The sequence below is a fragment of the Orcinus orca genome, chromosome 3 (assembly GCF_937001465.1).
Source record: "Orcinus orca chromosome 3, mOrcOrc1.1, whole genome shotgun sequence".
In the NCBI taxonomy this organism is placed as follows: domain Eukaryota; kingdom Metazoa; phylum Chordata; class Mammalia; order Artiodactyla; family Delphinidae; genus Orcinus; species Orcinus orca.
The window spans coordinates 121,329,672-121,354,237 of record NC_064561.1 but is presented as its reverse complement, the minus strand read 5'-3'; the positions used below and the strand labels follow the sequence as shown (position 1 = coordinate 121,354,237).

At 38.2% G+C, this 24,566-nt stretch overlaps 1 protein-coding gene across 1 annotated transcript in view; it reads left to right on the top strand.

Annotated features, from left to right (window-relative positions):
- The window catches only part of MSH3 (mutS homolog 3), a 183,564-nt gene extending 160,734 nt beyond the window's left edge, over positions 1-22,830 (top strand). Inside the window, exons 21-24 of the mRNA XM_049707736.1 lie at positions 7,711-7,897; positions 12,737-12,866; positions 19,562-19,733; positions 22,074-22,830. Coding sequence (XP_049563693.1) covers positions 7,711-7,897; positions 12,737-12,866; positions 19,562-19,733; positions 22,074-22,182 — 598 coding nt within the window. The 3' untranslated portion in view covers positions 22,183-22,830. The remainder of the gene's footprint in view (positions 1-7,710; positions 7,898-12,736; positions 12,867-19,561; positions 19,734-22,073) is intronic.
- The last annotated feature ends 1,736 nt before the right edge of the window (positions 22,831-24,566 follow it).

Below are 24,566 nucleotides of genomic sequence, written 5' to 3'. Positions count from 1 at the left end.
CCTACTGTGGAGTATTTTTACTCTGTTAAAATATATGTATACTTCTTGGACAGAAGGAAAATATCTTGACTGAGTACATGTCTTCTAGTTGGTAGTAAATACCAGCACTAAAAACCACATTATATTTTACGAAATGAGTGGGCTGTTGAGAATTTTATTGGCAACAGAAATGTTGCCTTGTGAGTGCCTCTCTGGTTTATTTAGCTCCTGTAGCTGTGTCTGCCAAACAGGAGATATCTCACTTCATCTTTTTGATGGGAAGTGGTCGTATGAATTTAATGCTTCAAAGTCACCTGAGGGTTTGGTTTCGTTTAGTTTTAAGTGCAGATTCCAGGCATGTCCCTGGAATGTAGATTCCCTGGAGATACAGTTGTTATCGGTATGATGAAGGAGACTCCTGGACCTCGTAATTAAGAACTCATGCTTAGGTCTTCCCATTTTTGATTGGGCTGTTTGCTGTTTTTATATTTTGGAAATTAATCCCTTGTCAGTTGCATCATTTGCAAATATTTTCTCCCATTCTGTAGGTTGTCTTTTCATTTTGTTTACAGTTTCCTTTGGTGTGCAAAATCTTTTAAGTTTAATTAGGTCTCATTTGTTTATTTTTGTTTTTATTACTCTAGGAGACAGATACAAAAAAATTACTCTAGGAGACAGATACAAAAAAATATTGCTATAATATACATCAAAGAGCTTTTTGCCTATATTTTCCTCTAGGAGTTTTATAGTATCTGGTCCTACATTTAGGTCTTTAATCCATTTTGAGTTTGTTTTTGTGTATGGTGTTAGAGAATGGACAGTTAGTTTTTGGAGCACCACTTATTGAAGAGACTGTCTTTTCTCCATTGTATATTCTTACCTCCTTTGTTGTAGATTAATTGACCATAGGTACATGGGTTTACTTCTGGGCTTTCTATCCTGTTCCACTGATTTGTATGTCTGTTTTTGTGCCAGTACCATACTGTTTTGATTACTATAGCTTTGCAGTATAGTCTGAGGTCAGGGAGCCTGATTCTTTCAGCTGCATTTTTCTTTCTCAAGATTGTTTTGGCTATTCAGGGTCTTTTGTGTTTCCATACAAATTTTTAAATTTTTGTTCTAGTTTTGTGGAAAATGCCCTTGGTAATTTGATAGGGATTGCATTGAATCTGTAGACATTTCTCCAAGGAAGACATCCAGATGGCCAACAGGCACATGGAAAAATGCTCAACATCGCTAATTATTAGAGAAATGGATATCAAAACTACAGTGAGGTATCATCTCACTCCAGTCAGAAGGGCCATCATCAAAAAGTCTATAAATAATAAATGCTAGAAAGGGTGTGGAGAAAAAGAAAGCCTCCTACACTGTTGGTGGGAATGTAAATTGGTACAGCTACTATGGAGAACAGTTTGGATGTCCTTTAAAAAACTAAAAATAGGGTTGCCATATCATCCAGCAGTCCCACTCCTGGGCATATATCTGGAGAAAACTATAATTCAAAAAGATACATGCACCCCAGTGTTCATTGCAGCACTGTTTACAGTATCCAAGACATGGAAGCAACCTAAATGTCCTTTGACAGATGACTGAATAAAGAGGATGTGGTGTGTGTGTGTGTGTGTGTGTGTGTATGTGTATACATACACAATGGAATATTACTCAGCCATAGAAAAGAATGATATAATGCCATTTGCAGCAACATGGATGGACCTAGAGATTATCATGCTAAGTGAAGTAAGTCAGACAGAGAAAGAAAAATATCATATGATATCCTTTATATGTGGAATCTTAAAAAAAAAAAAAAGGTTCAATTGAACTTACTTACAAAGCAGAAATAGCCCCACAGACATAGAAAGCAAACTTATGGCTATCAAAGGGGAAAGGGGGGGTGATAAATTAGGAGGTTGGGATTAATATATACACACTACTGTTTATAAAATAGATAACCAACAGGTACCTACCGTATAGTACAGGGAATTGTATGCAATATTTTGTAATAACCTATAAGTGAAAAGAATCTGAAAAAGAATATATACACACACACACATATATTTACATATATATAACTGAATCACTGTGCTGTACACCTGAAACTAATATGACATTGTAAATCAACTATACTTCAACTGAAAAAAATATTTTTAAAAAAAGAACCTCTGCAAGTGACTCAGAAACATATCCAGGTTTAGGAGCTATTACTTAGTTTCAACACTTGACATTTTACAGAAGGAAAAGCAGAAAGAGAGATTGTGATTTGCTCAAGCTCATAGTGTGAGTTCAGTTATAAGAATGCCTCCTCTGGTTGTGTAGCGTTTCCCTGTACTGAACTTATTAATTAATCTGGTTAGTCTTTTCCCTCATGACTGATTTATCCTTGCTTTGATGGCCTTAATTATTGTGTTGTTTCACAGAAAATAGTTAAGAAATAGTTAACTATTTTCCTTTGACTTTCTTGGGACTATCCCACTGAATAGACAAGTAGATGTGTTGGGGAATGATTTGCCCAGTCAGCACACTGTGGGTTTCCTTTGATAGGAAAACACCTGTGTCCTTATGTGGCCTGCATGTGCTTTGTAGGTGGTTCTAGTGAACATGGTTTCATGTGAGCCAATACAAGTTTGGCATTTTCCTGGATTGCTGCCTTGATTTTCAGCTATGTTTCCATTGACACTGAAAGATTGTTGTAGTGTTTTTTTGCTTGGTTATATTTGCAGTTCACTGTAATAGCTGTTATAAATTGACTTTAAATACCATAGTGTGATCTGATTGCAGCTGTTAGTAGAAACAACTACCCTAGATAAAGAAATCTTTTTCATTATCTATTATAATAATTTCATTGCTGCTAATGAGGTGTTTTTGATATTGGTAGAAGAAAGCTGGTTATTTATCTTGCTAATTGCAGTCATTTTGCCTTGTCTTAACACAATGGTACAGTAGAGTATAAAGTGTTTTAAATGTATCAATAGAGTATAAAGTGTTTTAAATGTACTGTGATTTTTAAAATAACATTTGTTTTTCTAATGATACTGTAAAGCTTATTCATTGTGCAAAATTTAAAACTATAGAAAAGCTCAAAAAGGAAAAAAATTTAAATCACCTGTAATTCCACTACCTGGAAATCGTCCTTTAGGTGTATGGCCTTCCAGGCTTTTAAAAAATGCACATGTGTAGTGATAAATTATTTGTGACTTCATTCCATTGCTGGGTTAATGTTTATGTGTAAATGTGATACAGATCTACTACTTCACATTTTTTTATACCTTTTAAATACCATGCTGTATCTACACATCTTTCAATATTTGGTATTCTTTTGAAGCCTTTTTTCTCTTCTTAGACTTTAACTTTTTTATTCTTCCTTACACCATCCTTCTTAAGTTAGAGTACTTTGCTATTCAGGAGATTATTTCCTTCTATAAAAATTATATAATATGCAAAAAAAACCCAAGCTAAAACACCCATACTGTACAGAATTCTGCAAAGTTTTTAGCGAAATGAAGTGAGTAGAACATCTTCAATTCCAAAAAGAAGGCAAAATTAGCTAATATAAAAGCCCTCCTATACAAAACACTTAGAGGACAAATAGAGTATGATTTCACTTATCTGAGGAACTAGAAGAGGCAGATTCGTAGAGGCAGAGGCTGAGGGGAGAGAAGAACAGGGAGTTATTTTTTGATGGGTTATTTTGAGATGATGAAAAAGTTCTGCTAATGGATAGTAGTGATGACTGCACAACATTGTGAATGTGCTTAATACCACTGAATTATACACCTGAAAAGTGTTAAAATGGTAAATTTTACGTGTGCCACAACTACTGAGCCTGCGTGCCATAACTACTGAAGCCCGCGTGCCTCGAGCCCGTGCTCCACAACAAGAGAAGAAGCCCGCGCACCGCAACGAAGAGTAGCCCCAGCTCGCCACAACTAGAGAAAGCACAGCAGCGAAGACCCAACACAGCCAAAAATAAATAAATAAATAATTTTTAAAAATGGTAAATTTTAGTTATATATATGTAAAATATATGTACTTATATATTATTTTAAAAGCACTTAAAGTATGTCCAAAAAAATCCTGATGCAGTACAATAATCATTTCCTCTAGTTAACAGTTTTCATATTTAAGCTCCAATTACTTATCATTCGATATAAAGAATCCTTTTTTCCACCTGTTAATTTCAGAATTTCTCCCTCATGCTAGCATTTTCCTTTCATAAGGCCCAAAGATTGTGGTTTGAAGGGACAGAGCCCCACCCTATTTGCTATAATTTAGAAACATCTAGAATGTTATCTCAAAATATCAAGACCTCATATAAACAAACCCTTGTTCAAATTTTCATGAAAGTGTTCTTGATTTTAGAAACTGATTCAAAAAAGTAGTAATTTCTTTTCTCCATTAATGCTTTATTAAGCTTTGTTGACCTATATAAGGGTTAGACGAGGAGGGAGTAGGGGATTAGAAAGATTAGTCAGCCGCCACTCCTAAAAATATCAGAGTGATTTTTTTTTTCTTAATCACGTATCTGTAACCTGTCAGAGCAAACTTACTCTGAGATGAAACCTAAAGAATGCATTTTCCATTTTTCCCTGCATTTGAATACAAATACAGGCAGAATGATAATAATGACATATGTTCTGAATTCCTTAAATCTCTAACATATTTTAACATTTGAAAAATTTCAGAATTATTGTCCAGTAGGATGTGTTGTAAATGCTTGTTGGATTAGTAGAAAATTACAGACCTTTTGTTAATGGTGTTATACCCTGCCTTATTTCCAAAACTTATTTTAGACAGTTTACTGGGATATATACAATAGAGCAGGACAACAAGAAAGTAAAATGGTATTCAAAGATCAAGGACAAGTAAAGATAGAAACCTAAGATAAAGTCAGTGTTGCTATTTGTCATTATAAGGTGCTATCCAGTTGTTTCCTAGTAACCAAGACCAAAAGGAAAATGGATTTATTGATAAAATTCTGTGTCCATCAGAATCATATAAAATCTTTATATTGCTGAAATTTATTGGAAAAATAAATTTAAGAAGAGGAATTCCTTAAAGGAAATTTCTTAAGAGAAGTTAACAGAAAAAAAAAAATATATATATATATATATATATATATATATATATTTTTTTTTTTTTTTTGCAGTATGCGGGCCTCTCACTGCTGTGGCCTCTCCCGTTGCGGAGCACAGGCTCCGGACACGCAGGCTCAGCGGCCATGGCTCACGGGCCCAGCCGCTCCGCGGCACGTGGGATCCTCCCGGACCGGGGCACGAACCCTTGTCCCCTGCATCGGCAGGTGGACTCTCAACCACTGCGCCACCAGGGAAGCCCCAGAAAATATTTTTATCAATAAACAGTTCCCACAGTTACAAACACATACTTCCCCAGTGGCCTCAGTGACTGGTTAAGGCGCCACCATTTCTTTAGTGTCTGCTGGGCAGCATTGCTACTTTATCATCAGGTGCTATGGAAAAATAGAATTGTGAAAAAATGTTTTGGCTCCTATAATGGAGTGGCTTTCAAACTGTTCTACAGGGTGTTAGGAATCCCACAGCGGCCCCTCTAGAAGGGAAGCGAGGCCTCAGTGCTGGGTTCTTGACCAAATCAGTGTTCCTTTGATCTCATTGGCAGAGTGAGTTTCTTTGTAAAATTTCATGTGAACAAAGGATTTAACAGGTAAAAGGTATTTGAAAACTACTGGTCTAATAGTAGAGTTGGGACCATTGTTTAATAAAAATACACCCAAGATCCTCTGAAATCTGGCCTGACCTCCTTAAGGACAGAAACCCTGTAATACCGTAAGACACATTGGTACCATGGCGTTTTGCTACACACATGTTTTGATGCCATGTATATAAAGCCATCCACCCACCTGTCTAGAGATTAAATTTCATCTAGACTGCTTGGTATGTGTATAGTTTCTATTTTTACATTCAACTTTTAAATTCATATACATTGATTTTGGAATATGGTGTAAGTAGGGACACATCTTTGTTTGTTGTCGTTTTTTTTTTTTTTCCTGAAAGAACCAATTAGCTACCATCTTTTTTTATTGATTGATCATTCAGCCTTCCCTCCTGTTTTGAAATCTCACCTTACAATGTCTTTCCCCAAAGCATTCTACAATTCCTGCAGTTCCCAGTGAGACCACTGTTACCGTAGTATTTCTAGAAAGCACTTAAGTATACGTAAACTGTTTCATTAAAATCTTAGCCAGTGCTTGCTTGTTTTTCTAACGCTTGAATCAAAGATACCCCCCCCCCAGATATCTGCCTTATCAGAGCTATTTTATTATCAGCGAAAGATATGTTCTTTTTGTCAGTTCACAACCTGTCAGGAATAAAATCAAACATTGTTAAGTGAGAATCAAACATTATGGTTCTGAAGAATTCAGAGTGGTTGCAGAGATAGGAAAGTTTAATATTCTTGCTTTGTGGTAGGGAACATATTAGTAAAGTAAACATTGAAAATTGAGGTAAATAACAGGATTTAAACTTTGAAAAAGTAACCAGAATGCTCCTGGGTTAGCAACATTTCAGAAATTATGTTTTGTAGTTATCGATTTTAAAGGAGACGGAATCGACAGCACTATCACCTCCATCATAGATGTAGTTAATTACAGTTTCTAAATGCCACTGATTAGTGGAGCAGTTCTCCTAAGGTGCCACCAGTCTTTGGAAGTTGAGGAGGTGGGCATTATACTCCATTGCTCCTGCCCAGTACGTGGCTCCAGCCACAGGATAGTTAAGGCTCGGTTTTACCATGAGTTTTTCCAGAAATAAGAGACATATTATGCTGCTGTAGGTCACATGTGAACTGTTGTAGAAAAACTAAATTGATGAAGGTATTTTGCTGAGAAAATAGTCACCAGCGTCCACAAAGCTGGCTAGTGGGTCAGAGTCTGAATTCTAGGTTTTGCTGCAAACTACATGACCTGGAGTGCAAATACCTAATTTTTCCCCCCAGATTTTTTTTTACATTCTCCCAAATGTGTTCTGTAAACCATTATTGTCAGAAGGTGCTCCAGAAGTTTCAAGGGTCCATGGTTAAATGAGTTAGAAATGCTGTGTACTAGATCAGGTGTAAGAAATGCACAATATGTAGTAGAATATTAAAGGCTCTAAGAAGTCTTACAGGAAAGAGCCCTTACAACTTTTGAACCTGTTTCTTGACATCTCTAAGAACACTGTTCCATGAAGTCCACTTTAGGAACCTGTATTAGGTGTCTGAGGTTATTTAAACCTCCATAATTCTAGTTCTAGTAAAAAAAAAAAAGAAAAGTTTTATTTCAACATGGTACTTTAATTTGTAATATCGGTGTGGAATCTTCTTCAGGAAACACTGGAAAAAGCCTTTGATTGTACAGCATCCTAGTACTCAAGGATTTTGCACACAGTGATACAGAGAAGCATTGTTTTCCCCTGTGAGTACTAAAACCTTGATTTGAAATGATTGGTCAGAAAGAGGCTGAGTCAGAGGTTTCCCTGCTTTTCAAGAGCTCTGTCCAGTACCTCAGGTTCTACCCAGAATGTTTCTATAAGGTGCCATTTGATGTTAGACACTCTTTATATCCAACATATTTTCTTTTGTTTAATACAATTTCAGCTGTTATTGGCTCAAAGTACATAGACCCCTGTAGGGATCTTTTATAGTTATTGCTCAGAAAATAATGTCTGGCTTCCTAATAATGAAGTTCAGAGGAAAATCAGGATTTTGTCATCTTGTTTGTAGGATGGGGGCTGCAGATAACATATGTAAAGGACAGAGTACATTTATGGAAGAACTGGCTGACACAGCAGAAATAATAAGAAAAGCAACATCACAGTCTTTGGTTATCTTGGATGAATTGGGAAGAGGGACAAGCACCCATGATGGAATCGCCATTGCTTATGCTACACTTGAGCATTTTATTAGAGATGTAAGTATCTTGCATACCTTTTTGTACAGGAATGGTGCATACTATACAGATTGTTTTCCTGACCTCAGTTTCAAAATATTCAGTATTATCCTGCAGTTGATCCTGTTCCTGCAATTGATCATTCAAATGCTATATATGGAACTCAGGTAGATTGGCCCTAAGTAACGTTTGTAGTTCTTTGATGTGTCTTGCTTTCTTTTGCTGAGGCAGAATAAACCTGGTCAGTAGGAGAAAGGCCTCCTTGGCAATATTTCCACCTAGAACTGTATCTTACTCTCCTTGGCAAACTAAATCAAGAGCAGGGCCCATCACCTGCAACCCAATCCTTGAGAAAAGAACCAAATAAGAGATAGTGCCATTTTTGCCCTGTGAAATACTTTTTTCAACAATATCCTAGAAGGTCTCCTTATAAGACCTTTGATCTGATCTTTCGGTGTCTCTATCTTAGTAACACCTTCAGTGCATGTGTCTTTTTTTTTAGAGTTCATTTCTTTTTTTTTTTGGCTGCATTGGGTCTTTGTTGCTGTGCATGGGCTTTCTCTAGTTGTGGCGAGCGGGGGCTACTCTCTTGCAGTGCGTGGGCTTCTCATTGCGGTGGCTTCTCTTGTTGCGGAGCACAGGCTTTAGGTGCGCGGGCTTCAGTAGTTGTGGCTCGCGGACTCTGGAGCGCAGGCCAGTAGTTGAGGTGCACGGGCTTGGTTGCTCCACGGCACGTGGGATCTTCCCGACCAGGGATCAAACCCATGTCCCCTGCATTGGCAGGTTGATTCTTAACCACTGCGCCACCAGGGAAGTCCCAGAGTTCGTTTCTAAGCATCTGAATGTTAACTTTTGTTTATGTCAAACTTTGCACCTCCGTCATCTCCATCAAACTGTCCCCTTTATTAACTGTCTCTGGTTTTGTTCATTTTGATCTCTCCTTTTTTTCTCTCACCTTAGCACCTACCCCTGAACCTTGTCTCTTCTTTGGTTTTTCTTTTTCTATTTTGTTCTCTACTTTTTAACTTTTCTTTGTCTCTGTGTCTTCCTTCCATTTTCATTTCTTTCTTTCTTCCTTAAATAGCCAATACAAGCACATTTTTGCTCGTATTTCTTTGCAAAAATAAAATCCCCTTTTCTTTAAAGTTTTGTGGCCCTCAGTTTTTTGTTTAAACGTTTAGTTAGATTACATAGTTAATGATGACATATTTTCTGTTTTAAAATAAATACTTTTTACTTTTAAAGCAATTCTGTATTTTCAAAAAGATATAGCTCAGGAACTTTTCTTTAATCATTGTAGAAACTACAGGTTCAGTATAGTTCTATATCTGCCTCCAAAACACACTTTTTAAACATTCATTTAAGAATACTACTTATGCAAGAGGGAGGAGATATGGGAATATATGTATATGTATAGCTGATTCACTTTGTTATAAAGCAGAAACTAACACACCATTGTAAAGAAATTATACTCCAATAAAGATGTTAAAAAAAAAAAGGATACTACTCAGCTGTAAAAAAAAATGGAATTTTGCCATTTGCAGCAACATGGATGGGCATTATGCTAAGTGAAATAGGTCAGACAGAGAAAGACAAATACTGTATGATACCACTTATGTGGAATCAAAAAATACAACAAAGTAGTGAATATAACAAAAAAGAAGCAGACTCACATATACAGAGAGCAAACTAGTGGGGAGAAGGAAGCAGGGAGGGGCTTTTTAGGGGTAAGGGGAGAAAGGGTTATTATGGGGATATATGAAATCATGTGCGTGACACTTCGGAAAATTGTAAAGCACTACAGAATTTAAAGAATCTTTCATTTAATAAAAACTAGATTAATTAAGACATTCCTTTGTTTTGAGCCTTCAGGAACAAATTACGACAGAGCTGAATTTGTCAACTTCAAGTTTCCTTTAATTGTATCTACTCTATAGCAGTGTATCAGTTACTATGACTGCATAACAAAATACCCTGAAACTTGGTGGCTTAAAACAACAATAATCATTTATTGTCTCTCAGAGTATCTGGAGGTGAGAAATTTGGGAGCAGCCTGGCTGGGTGGTTTTGGCCCAGGGCCTCTTCTGAGGTTGCAGTCAAGTTATCACCCAGGGCTACAGGATCCTCTTCCAACGTGGCTCACGCACGTGGCTGGCAAGTTGGTGCTGGCGATTGGCCAGGGCCCTCAGTTTCTTTCGCTGTGGGCCTCTCCATGGGCTGCTTGAGTATCCTTACAGAGTGGCATCTGGCTTCCCCCAGAGGAGGCATTCCAAGAGGCCAAGGTAGAAGCAGCAGTGCATTTTATTTTGCCATCATGTTGTTGAGTACACAGGGCCAGCCCTGATCAGTGTGGAAGAGGCCACTCAAGAGCATGAGCATTGGGAAGCGAAGATCTCTGGGGCCATGTTGGAGGCTGGCTGCCAAAAGCAGTTTGTCGCAATTTCAAAGAGTCATTTAAGAACCTTCAGGAACAAATTAGGACAGAATTGAATTTGTCACTTATGTTTTCATTGCTTCTGTAGCAGTTTTTGGATATTTTAAATGTTGATGAAGAAAGTGTTAGTTTTAGATAAAGTTTACTTTGGAGTTAAGTCATTGAAGAGGATTCTTCAGGAACAAGAGTCCCTAACTTTTTTATGGATGAAAATCTTTATTTTTCATGATGTCTTTTGATTGCTGGGATGGGGAAGAGAGGAAAAGGAGGAGTCAGGGAGGCTACGTGTTGCTGCTGCAGGGTGAAAATGGCCTTGAGGGGGACAGTGGTGTAACCCAAACCCTTAGGTCTTCCAGCTAGAAATGCCCGTCAGCTCAGGGAAGGGACACTGGGGAGACAGCTGGTCCTAAGATATTTCAGGGCAGATTTTAAGAGCAACTTGTCAAAGAAATTCTGCCTTAATAGGTTTATTTGTAATTGTTTTTAGAGAAAAGACATATGTTCTGACTTTTAATAAGGCGAATAGCAGATGAATCAAAACTGGAGTTCTTCAATTTGATTACCCTCTGCTGCTAATGTTTAGACCAAGATTTGGTGTTAACTTCCCTTAAGATAGGGATTTCTAGAACACATATAACTGTGCTTTAAAACATTGCTAATTAAGTAATCCACAAGTCTGTATTGATACTAACAACACAAAAATAAATTTTAAAATGGTGAGGGTAGGGAGGAAGAAGGGAAAGCTCTACTTTACAAAATTCCAGCTAATAGAGAAAGCTTTGTTTTGTTTTGTTTTTTAACATCTTTATTGGGGTATAATTGCTTTACAATGGTGTGTTAGTTTCTGCTTTATAACAAAGTGAATCAGTTATACATATACATATGTTCCCATATCTCTTCCCTCTTGAGTCTCCCTCCCTGCCACCCTCCCTATCCCAACCCTCCAGGCAGTCACAAAGCACCGGGCCGATGTCCCTGTGCCATGCGGCTGCTTCCCACTAGCTATCTACCTTACGTTTGTTAGTGTGTACATGTCCATGACTCTCTCTCGCCCTGTCACAGCTCACCCTTCCCCCTCCCCATATCCTCAAGTCCGTTCTCCAGTAGGTCTGTGTCTTTATTCCTGTCTTACCCCTAGGTTCTTCATGACATTTTTTTCTCTTCTTAAATTCCATATATATGTGTTAGCATACGGTATTTGTCTTTTTCTTTCTGACTTACTTCACTCTGTATGACAGACTCTAGGTCTATCCACCTCATTACAAATAGCTCAATTTCGTTTCTTTTTATGGCTGAGTAATATTCCATTGTATATATGTGCCACATCTTCTTTATCCATTCATCCGATGATGGGCACTTAGGTTGTTTCCATCTACGGGCTATTGTAAATAGAGCTGAAATGAACATTTTGGTACATGACTCTCTTTGAATTTTGGTTTTCTCAGGGTATATGCCCAGTAATCGGCATTTATTAACTACCAGAATAATAACTGATTCAGGCAATGATGATCAACAGATAGTAAAACCTTTGGATGCAAGATTGTTGGAGAAAATGATATTCACACAGTTTCAAAGTATCACCCCCCAAGTTATTTATTAATTACAAAGGAGAGAGGTGTCAGTACAGTGAAGGAATCTTCTGGGCACACACTTAAACCAAATAATCAGCTTTAGCATTCCCAATAATAGATCAGACTGACATCATGTACCTCCTGATGTGATATGCTGAAAAGGGTATGTTACCTACCTATATATGTAATATTGCTGGTAATAAGTTCTAATTTGAATTGAATGAGGCAAATCCAAATTGAGGGAGATTATGCAAAACAGCCCTCCTGGATACTTCAAAAATTTTAAAGACATAGAAGTGAAAAAAGAGAAGTCTGGGAACTGTTCTAGATTAATGGGAACTAAAGAGGCATGACTAAGTGTACCACATGAGTCTTGATTTTTTTTTTAATATAAAGAAATTTCTGAAGAACATTATTGGGACAGTAAGGGAAATTCATGGACTATATATTAGTAAATAGTGCTATATCATTGTTAAGCTTCTTGAGTGTAATAATTTTATTCTGGTTATATAGGAGAATGTTTTTGTTCTCAGAAGATAGAATCTTAAGTATTTAGGGACCAAGTGTCATGATGTCTACAATTCTCAAATGGTTCAGGAAAAAAAGTGTGTGTGTGTGTGTGTGTGTGTGTGTGTGTGTGTGTGTGTGTGTGTGTGTGTAGAGGGGGAGGGAGGAAGAAAGGGGAAATATGGCAAAATATTAACAAATGGTTGTTTAGATAAAGAATACATGAGTGTTCATTGTACTTGTCTTGAAGCTTTTATGAAGGTTTGAAATTTTTCAAAATAAAGTTGGAGAAAAGTTTAAATTAAAATTTAAAAATAAAATAACTTTCAATGTGTCTCACTGCTTTAGGTGAAATCCTTAACCCTCTTTGTTACCCATTATCCACCAGTCTGTGAATTAGAAAAAAGTTACTCACAACAGGTGGGGAATTATCACATGGGATTCTTGGTCAACGAGGATGAAAGCAAACAGGACCCAGGTATGAATTGTTCTTGCAGTAAGTACAACTAGAATTCTGTTGGTTTTCATAATTTATAACTTGAAGTTCATAGGAGCATGAACTTATTGCTTATTAATCATGAAAGCTGTGAATGTTGATTGTAATTGACATTTGTCCAAATTCATTTTCTCTAAGCTTAGGGTCAGATAGAATTTGCATTTATCCTCACCATGTCTGAATCCTTCTCTGGCCCTCCTTATCTCATTTTTCTACAAGAAGAAAGTGGGGTGAGGGGGTCATTTAGGTTTTATTCTTAGATCCATCTCAGAAAAGATGCCCTAACAGTCAAGTGTATTAGTTATCTTTAAAAATACTCAGTACATTTCCCCAAATATCATTTAGCATTAATAACTTACTAAGAGCAATACTCTATACTGGCCATACATGTTATCTTAATTTGACAAGGAAAGTGAATCTCAGGTAAAGTGGGTTCCCCATGTCAGCCACCTGGGTGGGGGCTGAACTGAGCCTAGAATCCATGTCCTCTGCCTGCAGGTTCTCTTCTGCTCTGCTAGAAATGGTATATGGGAGCTACAGTATTTTTCCTAGCCTTCTGCTTACTACTCATGTCACAGAAATGAAACATTTCGTGAAAAAGTACATCATTAGCCAATAGAAAAAATTCAAGTGCTGTAAGTAATATAGTAGATTTTAGCTTTTTTTTTTCCCCCTGTTCAATAATAATTTTTTTTTTTTTTTTGCGGTACACGGGCCTCTCACTGTTGTGGCCTCTCCCGTTGCGGAGCACAGGCTCCGGACGCGCAGGCTCAGCGGCCATGGCTCACAGGCCCAGCTGCTCTGCGGCATGTGGGATCTTCCTGGACCGGGGCACGAACCTGTGTCCCCTGCATCGGCAGGCGGACTCTCAACCACTGTGCCACCAGGGAAGCCCAATAATAATATTTTTAAGCTGTGGGCCAGTGATGGCTTATGCAGTTGGTGTGCTACAATGGAAAATCCATTATCAAAGATACTCCAGAGTCCAAATTTTATTTTGGAAAAGTAATAAGTAAGGATGGACCTGAAAAAGATATCAGGCAACTGGCCCAAATAAAACAAAGCACTGGACCTAAGATAAATGTAATGTTAGGCAGTCCTGGCCTTTCACCACCATGCGGTCTTGAAAAACACATCATAAATTCTCTCATGGAAGCAGTTTTGTATCTATTCATCTGCATCCAAAGTGACAGGAGGAGCTTATAAGCTAAAATCCAATGGGATAAACAAAACAGAGTTCACTAGCAGGGAAGGGTCAGTGGTAAGTGTTTGATGTGAACTGACTACTAACCCAGACCCTTACATCTTAAGTGTTTTGGCATTTTATTTTATTGATTTAGATTTTTATTCATGAACATAATTTTTAAAAACTAAATAAAGCTAAAGACTCATGCTAACAGGCAGTGGTCCCCTGCTTCCATCCTTTTATTACTCCACGGCCCCTCCCCATCCCAGTCCCAAGGCAACTGCTTTTGACTCTTTCATCCATTTCTTCCATAGTTCTAAATACTGTGCTTATTTTCCTATCTCTTGGTTCATCAACCTGACACAATATTTACTGACTTCTGTTAAATGAGGGTCTTCCGCCCTCCCTTCCCCTTCCTCCTGGTATAATAGTTTCACATTTTTTCCGTTTCATTCACATTCATTGTTTTCACTATTACTGCCAGTAGGTATTGCTTACTCATGAGCCAAGTATGTTTTCTTTCTTGTACAACATTTTTCTTGAAGGTAATAATTGTTTTCATTCTTTCATTGTTTTATTTGAGTCTATTGTTGAAAATTCCTGCATCCTCCAATAGCTTTGCAAAACACCTCTCTAGACAGTTTTCCACATGACTGAACCTGTTGGTTCCAGTTTTCCCCACTGGTGTCATTCTTCCTGGAGCCCTTTGTCCTCCTGCTCATCTGAACTGGTTGTTTCCTAGGCCATCTGCCCAGATGTTGCTGTCATCCTAGGAAGTCTCTTAACCTCTCCTCTGTGCATTGGATTGCACGTAACAGAACACTTGGGCTCACACCAGCTCAGACGATGAGGATACATATAATCTCGTATTACAGGAACCTCAGGAAGGGTGGGCTTCAGCTCGTCTTCTATGCAGTTCTCCAGGCTTTGTCTTCCTGCCCTTCTGGTTTCATCATCAGACTAGCAGCAAGATGGCTGCAGCTCTTTTGGGCATCGCATCCAGAATTGACGATGTCGGAAGGAAGAAGAGGGACCAGCTTTTCCTGTGACTCTTTCTTAGGAGCAAGGGAACTTTTCTTAGATACCCACTAGCTTCTCCTCAGTGTCCTATCTTATTTTCAGGATTGAATCACATGATCATTCTTAAACCAATTCCTAGAAGTAAGAATGGAAGGGATAACTTTGATCAGCCTAGACTAATTGGGGTCAACATTAGGAGCTGGATATGAGGACACTGCTCCCTGAGATAAATGGTCAGGGAGTTAATTCCTTTATAAATTAGGGTTTTCTTAGAGGTGGAATAGATTTTGGATAGGCTACTAATAATATCAACTAAAGAAGGTAAAGTTTTTAAGATTTTGCATGAATGAAAATGTCTCCATACCTTCACACTTGATTTATAATTTAGCTAGGGCTAGAATTTTAGGTTGAAAATAATTTTCACTCAGAAACTTGAAGCATTCCTCCATTGCCTGCTTACTTCCAATATTATCCCTGACTGTATCTGTGCTTCATCCTTTACCTCTGACCTAATTCCTCTTCTGTCTAGATTAGAGGCCATTGGTCATCAGTAAAATGCCCCAGTGACCTTCTGGGTGACTTCCAAGATACTATGCTTATCTATTTCCTTTGGTGTGGTAGGTAAAGCAATGGACCAGCAGTAAGAAACCTGCGTTTTAGTCTCTTCCAGTCCATAAGATGTTGGAAAAGTCTCCTAACCTCATCCATCTCTAAATTTTTATGAATCTATCCTAAAAGTGACTTCAGAAACTGTTTGATCAGCACACATCTCTTTAATTACCTGTCTAGAGGAGTTTTGCTTTAAAACAGTTTTGCTAAGTTTCCCTGTAACAAACAGAAACTTGAATGATTACTTTCACTGACTCTAAGCAGTGTCAGATAAGCTTTTCAGTAATACCTGTTTAAGAAATTGGTCATAGCTTACAAGTAGGGTCCTCACTAAGAACTTTTATTTGAAGCTGTAAAGAAATGAGTCATTTTACCATCTGCTCTGCGACCTGGCTCTCTCCACCTCCATGTTTCCTTTGTACACGCACACACGCCTCCCTCTCTCTTTCTCTCTCTCTTCTCCCTCTTCTTCCCTCTCTCTCCCATGGAAGAGTGGTGAAAGATAGTCTTGAAGTAGAACGTAACTATAAAAATAGCTCCTTCAGGTGATTATGGAAGAGTGGTTACATTATTTACCTTGATGCTGTAAGAACTACCATAATTAGTACTAAAGTAGAGACCAGCATATGATGACAAATTCAGCAGTTGTTTGTACTGAGTTATGTTAATGAGTTTTTTGGGAGGAATATCATATTTTATATAATTTAACTATATTTAAGAAACATTTCTTAGCCAGCTATATTATATATACTACATCTTATATGTATATAAAGCAAAAAAAAAGGAAAAAGCCGTCAGCAAAGCAGTGTTTAAATGAGGGGGTTTTGTGGCATTTAGTAGGCTTTCAGAAAAGGATGGATGGATGGATGGATGGATGGATGGATGGATGGATGGGTGGATGGATGGATGGATGGGTGGATGGATGGATGGATGGGTGGATGGATGGGTAGATGGATAGGTGGATAATGAATGGATAGATGGACTGACAGATGAATTAATCTCTTTTTTAGAAAGGTCAGTGTGGAGGCTAGATTATAGAGGAGAGGCTGGAGGTGGAGAAATCAGTTAGGACTAACCCAGTTGAAGTGATAAAGGCAATACTTGTCTTTGAGATGAAAAGAATTGGCTTTTTTGATACCCCACTGCTGTTCACTTCAGTTTGGGTCTTGTGAGCATTGAAAGGTAACAAAAAACTATCCAGGTTAGCAGGTACTGGTTTCTACCTGCTTCTTTCCTAGTCTTTTCCCACCCACTTTGTCACCTGTTCTTTGTGTTCCTTAAGTTTTATTTGGAGGCAAAAGGTATTCTTAGTGCTTTGTAATGTGAGTTTTAGTCTACGTATTTCTGAGAGTGTCAGCCTTCTTTTCACCTCCCACCTCTAGCACCCACCCTTAGAAAGGTATTATTTGTCTGTTGCTGAATTCTTAGAGGAGATTAAAGAAAATTCCATTATCCTTTTTCTCCGTTGTGTTCAGTCTTTTGGCTTTTTAGCTTTTAGCTGGATAAAAGAATAAAGCATACACATTTATCCAATGAAATAATATATGAGAAAAGCTCCTGATAAACTTATAATAAGTATACTAGGGTCTCAGAAGTCATTGTGAATCTGGTTCATCTTGGACATTTTTGCAATACCGTGCAATTATATTGAATTTTGTAATACAAGCTGCATAATCCCGAGCTGCTTTAGGTTTATCAAAGATTAAACTGTATGCAGCTGTTGGGGAAGAATTTGTTCTCTACCCTTCTTGGTTCTTTGGCTGGTCTAATAATCAAATTAACATAAGACAGATTAACAGGAGAAAACCAAATTTAATTATGTGTCTACGGGGGCCTCATAAGAATATGAGGGCAAGTCAGGCAGTTGAGGCTTCTGTGCCATCCTGAGCTAAGGAATGGGATAGGAGACTGGGCATCAAAGGGGAGGACGGTAATTCACAGGGAAATAAGAAAAACAGATATTTGGTAATTAGATGTTTGTCTTGCCCTATACATAGGTCATTCAGATAAACGTTATCTGTGGTAACAGTCTGTCTCTGAGCCAGGGCCCCCCCTACCTCCATCTAAATTCTTTCAGGCCGTTGAAGGGGGAGCTAAAAAGCCTTTCCTGAGCCTGTGGGGCCTCCTCTGTCTTCAGCCCCAGACACTCTGCACGCCAGAGTGGCACATCTTGGGAAGGCTTGTTCTGAATCCCTTCACAGTCTTGTCTTTGTCTTATTGTACTTCATCATATCCCAATTCTTTAGAAGTTTTAACTTCATGTATATGTACTGTGTGGTAGACTGTTCCCCAGGAAGCAGATTCTGAGGTTTACATGCCGGAGTTTATTGGGGAGTGCTCTCACGATCAACGCTGGGTTACAGTTATAAGGCTTCAGCCCACGCTGCAGAGAGCTCTGACGAGGGTTGGTCCTTCAGAGTTACCTCAACTTCGGGTGAGAGAGCCAGGCCTTATACCTTTTATTAGTTATCTACTGTTGCGTAATAAATTACCCCCCAAAACATAGCAGCTTAGCACAGCAAATATTTATTATCTCATAATTTCTGTGGAGCAGGAATCCAGGGGCAGCTCAGCTGAACACCTCTGCCTCACAGTCTCTCACAGGCTACATCATGGTATCGGCCAGGGCAGCAGTCGCTTCAGGGTTTGACTGGGGCAATCCACTTCCCAGCCCACTCACATGCTGTTGGCAGACCTCAGAATAGCCACTTCCAAGTTCACTCACGTGGCTGTTGGTAGGCTTCCAGGCCCTCACTGACTTGTTGGCCAGAGACATCAGTTTCTTTCCATGGGACCTCCATAGGGCAGCCCACAATATGACCACTGGCTTCCCTCAGAGCAGACAAGCCAGAAAGAAAGTGAGAGTGCCCAAGACAGGCCACAGTCTTTCATGATGTAATCTCAAAAGTGACATGCCATAATTTTTGTCATATTCTATTCATTAGAAGCAAGTCCTTTGAACCAGCACACACTCAAGGAGAGGGAGTGACACAAGGGCTTGAACACTAGGAGGCAGGGAACTTTGGTGGCCATCTTAGAGGCTGCCTGCAAACCCCCATAGCAACCAGTCACTGGACGCAGGTTTCCCAAGATGGGACGCGACCTTGGGTGAAGCAGTTCTCTTCAGCTGAGGACGTTCCCAAAGAGAGCACACCGCTGAGCGTTGCAGGCTTAACAGCCTTCCTGACAGTTGGGGCAGTAAACCCTTCAGTCCTGAGTGGGATTTGGGTGGTACCAGACAGCATCCACTTCAATATGTATAGCTCTTAGTTAACTAGGATGTTTAATAAGCCAGAATTTCTCGGTCTTGTTATTTAAACTGTGCAACATGTAATATTTCCTTATCTGTTTTTGTGGTTTTGTTTCTAGCACTCTTAGAAACATCTTTTATATATGTTAATTTACAGAGTGTATTACAAGACTGGTGCATATATTCTTCCACTGGAAAACACTTTTTTTTTTTAAATCTATTTTTAAAGGAGAAATTGTATTGTACCATGTATGAGAATCACTCTTTTTTTGATATAGAAGGTCAGTGGAAATTTTTCAGCAAACAGCATAAAAGTAAATACTTCTTAGCTTACAATGAGTAATTGTTAGAAACCATTTTAACTGAGCTAAAAGATAGATTCTAAATGCAAAAGCATTTTCAAAGCAGTATTTACCCTTTTCTAGATATGTAGTATTGATAAAAGGAGCTAACAAGGGATTAGGAACAATGGATTTCTTTTTCAGATTATAAATTTTAATTGAATAAAGTTATAAGAATTGTATGTTGTCTTTAATCCTCTAATTTCTTTCAACTTTCAAGCATGATTTTCTTTCTCTCTCTCTCTCTCTCTCTTTTAACTCTATTTTTTAGGTGAAGAAGACCAGGTTCCTGATTTTGTCACCTTTCTTTATCAAATAACCAGAGGAGTTGCAGCAAGGAGTTATGGACTCAATGTGGCTAAACTAGCAGATGTTCCTGGAGAAATTTTAAAGAAAGCAGCTAGCAAATCAAAAGAGCTGGAAGGATTAGTAAATATGAAAAGGTCAGAATGATTGTGCTGCATTTTTTGATTTATAATGAAATCTTCCAGGAAGATTTCTGTCCCAGGAAGAGGATTGTCCTGTAAATGAACATCAGAACTTCCTTCAAGTGTCTCTTCAAGTATTGTGAAACATTTAATTACAATAAAATGAAAACAGCTCTTACCAAAGCTCACGTGAATTCACTCATGCCTCTCTAGTCAGGTCTTTATTAAGTTGATAAATTGGTCCTTTTAATCATTTTTCTAAAGAATTAACTCCTTAATATGTACCAACACATTCGTTGCCTAAAATATTCGTTTATGCAAAAAATTACTAATGGAAACCTCAATATATAAAATGTTTAGAGTACTTCTTTTATTCATATATTGCATTCAGATATGCAGTAGTTGCATTCAGAAATGAAGAATTCTGTCAGGACAGGAATGAAAATAATAATATCACATAACTAGGTGATTAGAGTCAGTATCCACACGTCACTTACTTTGTGGATTTGTTTGTGACAAGTTTTCATTCTAACCGACTTCTCCATCATCTAGGAACGCTTTTGTGAATGCACTCACTTTTTACCCTGGATAGCCAGCAAGTATATAGTCAGTATATATACTAATCTTCATATAAACTTGAGACATACTTTGGAAGGAAGATATTCCTAGGAAAATACCATACTAATAAATAATAAATTATAGCCTTTTTTCCCCAAATATAAGATTATATTATAAAACAACATAAGCTCCTCACCTACCTCCTACCCCACTCCTTCTCTGCTTGGAGAGTCTGATCGGCCTGGGGCAGGACATGATTGCCCTGGTCCATAACCATATGACCAGGAGTGAACAGGCTGTTAGTCCAATAGAACATCTTGGCTGACCACTATACTGTAAGAATATGTTTTAGTTCTGGAAATCATCCCCTATTTAAATATTGAGATCTTAACACCTAATATTAGTTAAGCACTTGCCAACTTGTATACTGACGTACAGTTGTGCAACCAACTTCTCTTTCTCCTCTTCCTGCCTCTGTGGTTCTGCCTTGCACTCCACACTTTGCAGTGGTAAATGGTGGTGAACCAGGTCCAAAGTGCTGGAATACTATAAAAGACATGTCGTTTCCTCTGTTGACTTTCTCTTCTGGATCCTTTCCTCAATGCCAAGTTAGAAACAAATGTTATAATCAGTGACCGCTTGTTTCTAGTTATTTGTAACATAATAGATTAACATAAAATTTTTCTAGAGAGAAAAGTCATCATCTGTGAGAGTTTAAAAATAAGCTTAGCCCGTAGTTCTTTGGGCTGATTTAAATCCTCTCTTGTTGTCTTCTTATTTTTCTTTTTCCCTAAAGAAACTAGAATAAAACTTTACTACAAAAGATACATAAGCACGATGGTGATAAAATATGAGAGTTTATACATGTTGCTGCTATATAGCCTATAAAGCAAGAGCAGTGAAATTCACAGGTTATTTATAAATATTTTAACTCTTCCGACTAATATATGACATTTTGAAATCTAGAAAGTTATCTTAAAAAGACAGAATTATAGAAAGAGGCTGCATTGGGATGGAATCTGATGATTTATCAGGATACACTGCATTTATTGTTTTTCCTTTTCACTAAAAGTGCCTGTCACATCGATTCCATTGGCGAGATCAAAGAAAGCAAACTGAATCCAGTGCATTCATGTGGGTTTGGTAATAGCTAATATTTATTGAATGCTTGCTGTGTGCACCAGCAAGTCTGGGCAGTCAGTCCTTTGCAGCAGCCTAGACACTGTGCCAGTTACTGTTCTTATTGCTTTACATACATTAACTCATTCCTTACGACAGCCTTGTGAGATAGGTACTGCTGTCATCCCCATGTTATAGTTGGGGAAAATGAGGCCAGGTGGGGGTAGGAAGCTGACCAGGAAACCAGGGTCACGCAGCTAGTTGGTGCTGGAGCAGTGATTGGAACTCATATACTCCCTCTTCAGACCCTAAGTAGGTCTCTGTTATGTTGGCATTTTACTCTTTCCATAACCTGCATTATATTATTAAATCAATTTTACTTTTCATCCTGTGAGCACACATAGCCTCTGGCTGAGTTAGAAGAGGGAGGAAGCTGGGCTTTCCCCTCCCCGGAGTCAGAGAGCTGATCCACAGCTTTGGTCTCTTGATTATAATAGCAGCACTGAAAAACTTGTTTCTCAGGAAGGCTGATGCTTCCTGACATAGCTTCCCAACCACAGCTTCCCAATCACCTTGCCTGTGAGTCTAATGTTGCAGACTTTTCATAGCTTTCCATGAAATGTACTGGCCTCTAACAATTTCATTTATAAAAGAAATAGTATTTTATTTTCTCTCCAGGAAAAGGCTAAAGTGTTTTGCGAAGTTATGGACGATAAATGATGCAAATGATTTGCAAAAGTGGATGGATGAGTTCAAACTGGAAGAAATTACAGACTTCTCTTCCTGATGAAAATGAAGACTACGTTTTGGAACCAAAAAATAAAGAATTAAAAATACCAACTGTATAAAACAACTCTCTAGTAACAACCCATCTTTGTGTGACCTGAGCATAAAACCTGACCGTGGTATATTCCTTTTAGAAACAGGGAGGCCTTTTGTGTAGAAAGTCTGTTTCAGGTTCCTGCCATCCTTTTAAAAGTATAAACACTTTTGAATATTAAGATTTCTATCATGTCATTAGAAAATCTCATGGACGGTAAGATTCAAATAAAATCAGAAACTTCTAAGTAAAACCTGGAGTGGTAGAATATATAGTTCATGAACTTTTAGAGTGATATAAAAATTTAATGCATAATTTTATTTGTTTCAGTTCAGATAATTTGCAGCTGGTTGAAATGTCTTGCAGGAATATACATTTTCATTCGAACTAAAATAATTTTATAATGCCGCCAGTTTATTCACTGTAAGCATAAGAATTTTTGAAGAGAAATAGAAGGTATTATCAGGCTTTTAGAAACTAGAGCACAGAAAGAGTAAGGTCATATGAAATTTGAAAAGCTAAATATTGTCATAGTTTTAAGCAATTTGAAGGTTGTTGGATTAAATTATTTGTCATTCATTCAAGTAATAAACATGTGATGAATACTTGATATAATATATGATTTTTTTTCATGTTGAATTTGGGGGTTCTCAACTATTTGGGACATTTGTTACTTTTTAGGTTTAATTGTGGAACCAAGGTTGCTGCTTCTCCCAAGTACACAGAACTGAGCTTTCCCATTTTGGACCTTTCTGCTAATTGATGTAGCAAATGTATGGTCTTCCCGGTATTGAACCTTATAGCCATGTTGATTCATAACAATGCTACCTCCCTGCATGTTTAGGGTGACAGTGCTCAGCTTTGTCCCTGAGCTTTTTATAGCACTTACAACCTGGCTTCTCATATCTATTCTTTTTGTTTCTAAATATATGATCTTGCACAAAGGCTTTCCATCCTGTTTCCCACTCGGTTTTCATTCCTACTCAGTGAAATGCCTTCACTTGATGGCCACATTTCTAATTTCTTCTTTAGATTCTTTCTTTCTTTTTTTTTTTTTTTTTTAGCTGCACTGCGCAGCTTGCGGGATCTTAGTTCCCCGACCAGGGATGGAACCTGCGCCCCTTGCAGTGGAAGTGTGGAGTCTTAACCACTGGACCGCCAGGGAAGGTCCCTTTAGATCATTTCTTACAATGGCCCTAACAGTGAGCCCTGGACACAGTCAATTAAGTCTCCCCAAGTTGATGACGAGCGGTTGGTTGCTATACTTTTGGGTCACTCACGCTTTAGCCCTGTGATTCCCCACCTTTATGGAGTTAGAATATGATGTAGTCTGATTCCTCCATCCTTCCAGAAATATTAACATACAGTGAAATTCTCAAACATATCTCCAAATAGAATTAGTTGGGATTTACTCTTTAAATTTTAAAAATAACACTTTTTAAGCAATGTTTCAATACTCCATAAGACCATAAATGTTTTATATTAACAGAGGTAGTGCTGTAACCTTACTGGCAGGCCAGCAGAAAACGGAGATGAATCCAGGAATGTCACGCTCATGCCTGAGGGAGCTGCAGGGACCAGCAATCACAGGTCATATCCAAGTGGATAGTTGGGGCTATCTCTGGCTTGCCCAGGCCAGTGTCAACATTCAAGCAGGTAAGAGTTTCAGGAGCAGTGTGTCCAGGGAGTGACGGTCCACAGTGTCTGGCAAGTGACAATGTGGAATATTACAAGGTAGATTCTCTAACATAAAGCAGGATATCAGCCAGCCAGCCAATTTGCAGGAGGTCAGGCCTGCTCCAAGTTTGGAAGAAGATCAGCATTGCCAAACTGCAATTCTAAGTGAGGCTCCTTCCCAGCCAGGGTGCTGAGGTGTTGAAGGGAAAGTTGTGTCAGAGTCCTAGACATGAAGATTGCACACATGCCATGGAGATTGGCAGGAAAGATGCCATTGATTGGGTATGTACTCCAGGTATCACACTTAAGGAGTGCTGCAATTCTAATATTAGATATAATGTCTTTGAGATCCTGATTTGATTTCCTTTAGTTATATACCTGGAAGTGGGATTGCTGGATGATATGGTAGTTCTATTTTTTATTTCTTGAGCAACCTCCATACTGTTTTCCATAATGGCTGTACCAATTTACAGTCTCACCAACAGGGTACAAGGGTTCCCTTTTCTCCACACATTCACCAACACTTGTTACTGCTTGTCTTTTTGATAATAGCCATCCAAAGGGGTGTGAGCTGATATCTCGTTGTGGTTTTATTTGCATTTCTCTGATGATTGTAGTCAGTTTTATAACGTTTTTATCACCCTAAAATCTGTTCTCATTAGCAGTTAATCTCC